General features: G+C 33.6%; 1 protein-coding gene across 1 annotated transcript in view; it reads left to right on the top strand.

Annotated features, from left to right (window-relative positions):
• The window catches only part of serinc2l (serine incorporator 2, like), a 25,829-nt gene extending 17,593 nt beyond the window's left edge, over positions 1-8,236 (top strand). The window contains exons 9-10 of the mRNA XM_087287398.1: positions 285-494; positions 2,527-8,236. Coding sequence (XP_087143524.1) covers positions 285-494; positions 2,527-2,665 — 349 coding nt within the window. The 3' untranslated portion in view covers positions 2,666-8,236. The remainder of the gene's footprint in view (positions 1-284; positions 495-2,526) is intronic.
• Positions 8,237-9,196: the final 960 nt, after the last annotated feature.

Below are 9,196 nucleotides of genomic sequence, written 5' to 3'. Positions count from 1 at the left end.
CTATTATTATTATTATTATTATTATATATATATATTTTTTTTATTAATAATAATAATATTAGATAAACATAGCATATAACACAAGATTGGTAAATTTACTCAGTCCATCTACCACTGGCAAGCGTAACTAAATTTTAAATGCACCAAACCAGTAAATCAAGCTCTCTACCACTCTCTATTGGTACTCTATTCCCCAATCCCCACTCATGGTTAATTAAATATGAATGTGAGAGAAGCAAACATCAGTGTCATGCTGGTCCACGTGTCGTCTTCTATCTTTTCAGCATCCGCTCGTCCAGTAATGCTCAGGTGAACAGGCTGATGCAGACAGAGGAGGGGAAAGGCGGTGTTGGAGGAGAGGAGGTGGGTGAAGATGGTCTGCGGCGTGTTGTAGATAATGAAGAAGACGGCGTCACATACAACTACTCCTTCTTCCACTTCCACCTCCTCCTGGCCTCTCTTTATATCATGATGACTCTCACTAACTGGTACAAGTAAGTGTTTGTTGTTGTACTTTCTTTTGAACAAAAAAAAATGTTACTTCTTTCTTCTGTCATACTTTAATAATTTAAAGTTTTAAAGTTAATTTAATAATTAACCCTCATGATGTTCCAATCCCCTGAGACATTCGTTCATCCTTGAAACACAAATGAAGACATTTTGTCAGACAACATTGGAGCTGAGATTCCAGTAAAAGGAAACTAAACCACTGAAGTCATGAAATGCTAATAATCACTAAATCACTAGCACTAAAAATACTTCACAGCAAGTTTACTATGGGTCATATGCCGTATTGTAGAGATGCATGGATTAGCTGAAATGACACTCGAATCCACGGCTTTATACTAATCATCCTCCCACCACCCGCCCGCACATATACTTTTATCTGATATACATATATATATGTCACTTTAATAATACTAATTTTTCATTAACACATGATGATAGGTCACCGTGAATATTAACAGCAGATTCAGTGAGCTAATCTGCGCATCTCTGATAGTAAATAATAGCCTAGCCTATTTAATTAAAAAATCGTAAACGTTTTTAAATAAACATTTTTTTATTAAAACAAAAGTTTGTCTTTGAACAACATTTTCGAAAATAAAAATAAGACATGGGTGACGCAGTGGCACAGTAGGTAGTGCTGTTGCTTCATAGCAAGAAGGTCGCTGGTTCGAGCCTCGGCTTAGTCAGTTGGCATTTCTTTGTGGAGTTTGCATGTTCTCCCTGCGTTCGCATGGGTTTCCTCCGTGTGCACTGGTTTTCCCCACAGTCCAAAGGCATTCAGTTTAGGTGAATTGGGTAGGGTAAATTGTCTGTAGTGTATGAGTATGAATGAGTGTGCATGGATGTTTCCCAGAGATGGGTTGCAGCTGGAAGGGCATCTGCTGCGTAAAACATATGCTGGATAAGTTGGCAGTTCATTCCGCTGAGGCGATCCCAGATTTAAAAAGGGACTAAGCCAAAAGAAAATGAATCAATCAATCAATCAATAAAAATTAAGACATTTCAGCTTTTACAGATAAAAGAACAAGATAACAAAAAAGGGTGTCACTTCAGCCTAAACAGCAGTTATGTTGTGTTGACTTGGCTTTTTTCTTTGCACTCTGCAAAAACCAAATAGCATCTACTGTACCTAAATTCGGGTGATTCCGCCTCGCCTCCAAAACGCGGCCAGCTGTACTGAATGAGCATTTGCTTTTACCGCTTGTTGTAGGAATTATTATAATTTATTTTTTTGTTAATGAAGTTGTCTTATGCCGTTTTTTCATGCACAGGAAGTAGAGAGCAGTGAACACTATGTAGGGAACATTCCAATCTCTACACAGCTCCTTTCTTGGAACTCCCTTCCAATGATCTGGTTATCTCAAGCCCTGCTCCCACTCTGCGATTTCAGCCACCATTTGGTCGTCTGAGACAAATTTGGGAAATCCCAAAAGATTCCAGTTAATCTAAAGTCTGCTGTTTTTTATCATATTTTTTATATGTTCACCGTCATCCGATTAATGGCCTTTGTGATTAAACCTTCCCTCCAATACAGTTCTGGCAGTGTCAGAACTTGTGAAGTGTGACTTCAGCTACAACGAGCGTCAAACCAAGAACCAATAGGAGCCCAGAATCTGATGATGCAATTAGCACGAAAACTTTAAATCACTGCAGGGAAAATGTCAAAACAGTTTTTGTTTTCTGTTTTTTTATTATTGAGGCAAGCTATCAGCAAATCGGCACTACAATTTGTTTTATTTTGCCGTGAGGTATTGTGTCAGATGGATGGATGACGCCAAAGTGAGTTTACTTGCATTTTTTTCTTTGGTTTTCATTCAGTCAGACATAACAACAACGGAGATCTTATAGTGTGACATAGGAGTCATGTTCTTGAAGTCTGACATCCTACAGTCGTTTAGAATTATTAAAAGTTGCAGTGTGAACCGGACTTGAATCGTGTGTTAACCAAAACATATTTGAAAACCACTGGTCTAAATGTTATTTTGTTCTGCCTTTTTTCCTCATATCTATCTTTAGACCTGACACAACTACTCAGGCCATGCAGAGCACGATGCCTGCAGTGTGGGTGAAGATCTGCTCCAGTTGGCTGGGTTTAGGGCTCTACCTGTGGACACTGGTGGCTCCGGTCATTTTCTCAAATCGAGACTTCAGCTAAGTTTGTGTGGGAGAGACTCCCTCTCTCTCACCTGTTCCAAATACCCATGTTTGTGTTGTGTGAGAAATGGTACAATCTCCATAAACCATTTATTAGATGGCATGATCGAAGGCCATATTCACATCTAGAACAGACCATTGGTGACTAATCATAGGTCTGGTAGGGTACATTTAAACAAATTGCATGGACAGAAACAAAGGTATATGATGCCATGACATGTATTTTAAAAACAAAATGCAGAAATGACACTAAAGTCTGTTTAAATCGTTTGGTAGTTTAACACTTGACATTAACGACTGTAAAAGTTGACATTTATTATTAGATTTTCAGACTGAGCTTGTCTTGACACTTGATGCACTTATTATTGTTTTTAAGACAATTATTTCTTTAAATGAACAATTACACATTGCCTTTAACATTTCAAGTAGTATGTATATTAGTGTTTCTCAAACCTATTCCTGAACGCACACCAAGGGTACACATTTTCAACCTCTTGCTAATCAAACACACCCGAATCAACTCATCAGAACATTAGAAGAGACTCAGAAAAATAATATAAATGGGTCAGATAAAGGAGACATCTAAAATTTGCACTGTTGGTGTGCCTCAAGGAACAGGATTGGGAAACACTGATCTATACAGTCTTATGCAAAGTTTGGATGTGATGAAAATCGAGATGTGTGAAATTCAATTAAAACTGACAAGTTGGCTATGCAAAAGTTTAGGCACCCTCTCGTTTGTGTGGATTTTAAAACCTGTAGTCACCAAATGCTGACTTATTACAACATGAAATTGATTTGAGTGAATCTTACCAGTCCTTACAGAGGTGCAATCAATCATGAAAAAGGATATTTAAGATTGCTGATTGATAGTTTTGCTTCTCCTCACTGTGAATCAGAAAATAGCAACATGGGAACCTCAAAATAACTTCATAATGACCTAAAAAACTAGGATAATTTACCAATATAAATTAGGAGAAGGATTTAAAAAGCTATTACAAAGGTTTAAAGTCTCTATCTCCATAGTCAGAAAAGGCAACGGAAACAGCTCTTGTGCAGGAAAGATGTGCTAGACCAAGAAAAATATCTGAGAGGCAAAAACGAAGAATGGTAAGAAGGGTTACCGACAAACCACCTCCAATAAGCTCCAGGAACATCTTGCTGCTAATAATGTCATTGTACATCGTTCCATTTATGAAAATGATCAGGGGTGGGAAAACTTTTGCATAAGACTGTATGCTTTATTAAAGAAATAGTTCACTCAAAAGTGAATACAATTGTCATAATTTACTCATCCGCCGCTTGTCCCAAATTTATTTGAGTTGCTTTCTACAGCTAAAGCTATTTCGAATAATGTTAAAAGCCAGTAGCCATTGAATTTTATACTTTTTTTTTCCTACTATGGTTTCAAACATTCTTCAAAGTATCTTCAGTTGTAATTATAATTTTAAAATGATATTTTTGGGGGTGAAATATTCCTTTATTCCAATAACATAAAGACAAAGTTATTGTAATAAAGTGATGCTCAAGTGAGCAGCCACTGTGTTCCTACATACAGTATGATGGATAAGTCAATAAAATAGTTTAGATCATTTTTATTTTTTGATTTTATTTAAATTTTTTTTGCTTATGTTGTCAGTCTCCTCAATAATTCATTTCTTAAAAGCCCTTGATATATTCACTACGGTGTCAGTCTTGGCTTAGGCTTGAAACCAACTTTAAAATAGATTTACAACACTGCTGAGAGCAGAGAAAATGAGAACATGACAGTTGTGAGAAAACCACAGTTCAGAAAAGGTCTGATCTAACTCTGCACTCCTGACACATCACTTTTATCACTGTATGCAATTAATTGTTTTAATAAAGTTATTTAATAGTAAAGAACACTAAAAAAAAGTCATTGCTATCTGTGAGAATAAGACTTTTAATTTGTACTATAAATAAGCTCTCTGGTGTTTGATTTTACTAGTGAATGTCTGATTTAGACAGATTTAGCAGAAGACTAAAGATTTTAAGGAAGAAGTCTCAGAGCCACACCTACTTTTTATGTAATTGCCAGTGGCCAATTGAAATTCAAATCCAGCTGAGATGAACTTTTCCAGATAATTCGCTTTGGCTGTCTCTTTAAAATGCTCTAAATAAACTTTTTTTCCTGGTTTTGTTTAAAATTATGTTATTAGTTTGTATACTGATTGTGTGTAGTATATCAGGGCCTTAAAGGATGTTTCACTGTCATTTCAAACTCAATAGGGCTATTACTCTAAATTTGTAGCTATTACATTAAAGTAACCACACCTCTCAACAGGTATTAGGCTACACAAACCTATAGCCACATATTTCAAGTACAACAAATAAACAAACCATCAACAATGTGGTCCAAGCCACGAATACAAATATGCATTAAAAAACTGCTGCTAGAAACCTACTCTACCTGAAGAGGAAACTTGTTTTTTTTTTTTTTTTTTACAGTAATAGCATTTCAACATCAGGGTCTTCTTCGATACTCTGTACAATAGGTACTAAAAATTCAATTTAATATAGATTAAGCACTTTTTTTGTGAGGAGAGAGGGCTGTGGGGCTTAAACAGGGGTTCGTCTTCACTCTATGTCCTCTTTGGAGCTTTTAAACGTCTGTATTGAGCTGATAAGCCCAGTCCGACACACCCTTCCTCAGTACATTCACACACACACTGACCCGGCTCTCCAACACTGCCATTAACCACAGACTTTGCTGTAATATTAATTGCTGATCCAAATTAATAGAATATGGTGCTGCCAATCCATCCGAAGCACAAGGTGTATATATCTAGCTTTTTATTTTGCCGTTTGTGAATGCTTAAGTAAATGGTACTTTATTGTGGAGCAATATTTAGTACTGAATATAAATTAAAGAGATAGTTTAGCCAAAAATGAATATTTAGAATTTATTTACGAATCAAATTTGGTTATCAAGGTCATCCAAGATGTAGGTGACATTGAAGCTGATGCTGTGGTCTTTAGGGATTGCAAAAAAATGCCAATGTACCATTAAAAAGTGTTATTGTAGGCATATGGTGTATCAGAGGTTCTTGTTGAATTAACTGATGAAGCTTTAACCGATATAATGCACAATATCACAATATTGACATCTAAGATGCACAAAAGTGTTACTTTAACAGGTATGATATTAAAAAGAATATAGTGTATTGATTTATTGTAGTGCTCAGAGTAACTGCAAAGGATTCTAAATATATGATCATATTATATGATATAATATGTTTTAGGCTCATTGGTTATTTGCACTGTTAAGTAAAACTTTAGATTTTAATAAGTCAAGCAATAACTAACAAATTTTAAATAATCTAATATTAATAAAAACCTTGCGAGTAGTCTTCATTGACAGATTAATTTAGTTTAGTGTTAACAAACAAAAGGCCTATTATGAATCAAAACATTTTCGTTCTATATTCTGCGCACATTCTAGGCCAGATTAGCAATGTAAAAATGTTTATGTTTCAAAATAAATAGCCTGTTAAAAGTTTCGCACACTTCATGAAAGTACTTAAATTTCAGACAGATTCAATACCTGGAAAGTATTTAAAAACAAACATAAACTGTAAACATAAACTAAATTATTACCATAATTTGTAATTCATGTTTTTTATTATTTATTTATGCTTTTATCTGTGCTGTGGGACCTTAATCTTTTCTCCAACAACTTTTGATGTTGAAAAGTTTGAACTAGTAAATTTTATTGATATTTTTAATAGTATGATATACTGTTTATATATAGTGTAATATACTATATACTGTGATTTGCTGTGATATATTGTCTGGTTTGGTGTTGTAATTATGATACCTGAAACTGCCAGTACATTAACTGTTATTTCACAGACTTAATTATTTATATATAATTTATTATGCAATATTTTGTTAAAAAAAAAAACTAAAACTTTAGTAATAGTCACTTTGATAAAATGTGCAGTTAAATTTTCATCATCAAAAGTCGACACAGCAGAGATCAACATCCCATAATAAAATTCACAACCATAAATAAATAAAGAAAAAGTGTAAATGATGAAATATGGAACTTGTTAATTAACAGATTTTTTTTACAGTGTAGGTTCATAAAAGTGCTGGACTGAAAAAAATTATTGCTGCAAACAGTTTGTACAGGTTGAATTTAAACAAACAAATTAAATGTAGTTATGTTCATTTTAATTTGTTTGTTTAAATTTAAATAAATTATTACAATCGCTTACCCTAAAAAAATTGAGTAAATTCAAGGAATGGTCTTTGAATATTTTTTTTTCAGTATATCAGTACAGAATTCAATCAATTTGAATAAAGTTCCTTTTGAAAATTATGCATTTAAAACATCCTCATTAGTCTGGTATTTTAAGTTTAAGTGAAATGTTAAGTACAGTAAGGAGTGGCACTACTTAAGCTGTACCTGTACATATGGTGTGAACTACAAATCTGCTTGATTTGATATTGGTGCTTTAAAAAGTCATTCAATCAGCTGTTTATGAAAGAGTGGGAACCCTGCTATTAAGTCCTAGGCGGTTGGTTCTGTGATGAACAGCAAGGCATTTCAATAACAACAATCTGAATATTCTTAAAACGCACTATGAAAGTTTAAATGATAACTAATTATTTAAGGAATTTTAAAGTGTCCGCAACAACAATATCATGCATGTTCGTTATCTCAATATATTATAATTATGAATAAAAATGGCTTTAGGCAGGTTGAGAGTTAAAAAAAAAAACACACAAGCAAACATAATTAATATATGTGGTACTTGATGATATGTTGAGGTCTAATGAAATGAAACAATGAGTCTTTTCAATAAACATTATTTACTACATTATTACCTTCAATAAACAGCATGGATGACCTGCGAGAGAGTAAATGAACAAAAAATGTTCATTTCTGGCTGAACTATCCATTTAACAGTTCAGTGCTGCATAATATGTTAATAATTGGTCTTTTTAATGGGTAGACATTTCTGAAAAATGGGTCGTTAGTCCTTCTGCCTGTGAAACTTTCCCTCCGTTTTTCACTATTCATATTTTTAGTTTGTTTATTTGTAGCTATTCTTGTAAAGATGCTGGATTAAAATGACATAATTTGTGATTCATTCAGTTTACATTTTTGAAACACCGTTTTTGTAAGTAATGTGTAACAAAGTTGACAAGTTTCATAACTCCAAATATTGTACTCGAGTCATTCGGTATTGCCTGTGCTTTTCTTGTAATATTGGAAGAAACTGTTATGTGGTATCAAGTATGAAATGTATATATTAAATATATTTGATCTTCCCCAAAGTAACACAAGCACGAGGGTTTATTATTAGGAACAACATGCAAGATTAGTAAATTCTTCATGTGCCTTTCTGCGATAACCCGTCTTATCAAACGCAAGCAGGTTTATTTCAGACCTGTGACGAAGTGCCTTTGCTGATTTATAACATATTTCATTACCATGCATAATATTACTTTCAATTGTTTCTGTGGATATGCTGTATTTTAGTGATCTGGTGTTGTTTGATTTGTGTAAATGCTGTATATTTCAATAAACTCATATAAAGGGTTGGTTTGTCATAATCGAGTTCTTAAAAAGCTACAATATTGATGTGACTGCTAATTTAAATGTCATTTATATTTTGGTTATATTATAATAAGTGTTTGATCTTTCTTTGATCTGAACACACATTAAGATTATAAAGTGATAAATCTTCATTTTAAAATATTAAAGCATTTAAAATATCAATAAATTAAACATGACTGTATGAAGTATAAATCAATAAATTTATTATAATACGTAGTATTATATTGTTTTATGTTAAACTTATTTGTTTGTCTGTTTTCTTGACAGTTTGACATCATTAAGGAGATACATGAAAATGTACACACACATAATTCTATTAAAATAATGCAAATTTTTTAATTATTCAAATACTTAAATACTTAAACTTATAAAAGATCTGTCTGTCTATCCATTTATCTGTCTATTTGCTGTTTCGTCCGTTCGTCCGTCCATGAATCTGTCCTATTTGTCTTCTTGTCTGTCTGTCTGCCTTCTCATCCATCCATCTTATCTTGCTGTCTGTCTATTTGCCTTCTCATCCATCCATCCATCCATCCATCTTGTCTGTCTGTCTCTGCATTCTCGTCTGTCTTTTTGTCTGTCCATTTGCCTTCCTATTCATCCATTTTATCTGTCTGTCTGTCTCTTTGCATTCTCATCTATCTGTCTGTCTGTCTATTTGCCTTCTCATCCATCTATCCATTTACATTTACATTTAGTCATTTAGCAGACGCTTTTATCCAAAGCGACTTACAAATGAGGACAAGGAGGCAACTTACACAACTATTAGAGCAACAATGAATAAGTGCTATAGGCAAGTTTCAGGTGTGTAAAGTCTAAGAAGGAAAGTATTAGTAATTTTTTTTTTTTGGGTACAGTTAGTGTGATATCCAGAGAGGCAATTGCAGATTAGGAAGTGAAGTGGAGACTAAATAGTTGAGTTTTTAGTTGTTTCTTGAAAAT

This window comes from Danio rerio, chromosome 16 (assembly GCF_052040795.2).
Source record: "Danio rerio strain M-AB ecotype USA chromosome 16, GRCz13ab, whole genome shotgun sequence".
In the NCBI taxonomy this organism is placed as follows: domain Eukaryota; kingdom Metazoa; phylum Chordata; class Actinopteri; order Cypriniformes; family Danionidae; genus Danio; species Danio rerio.
This window is presented reverse-complemented; position numbering and strand designations above follow the sequence as displayed.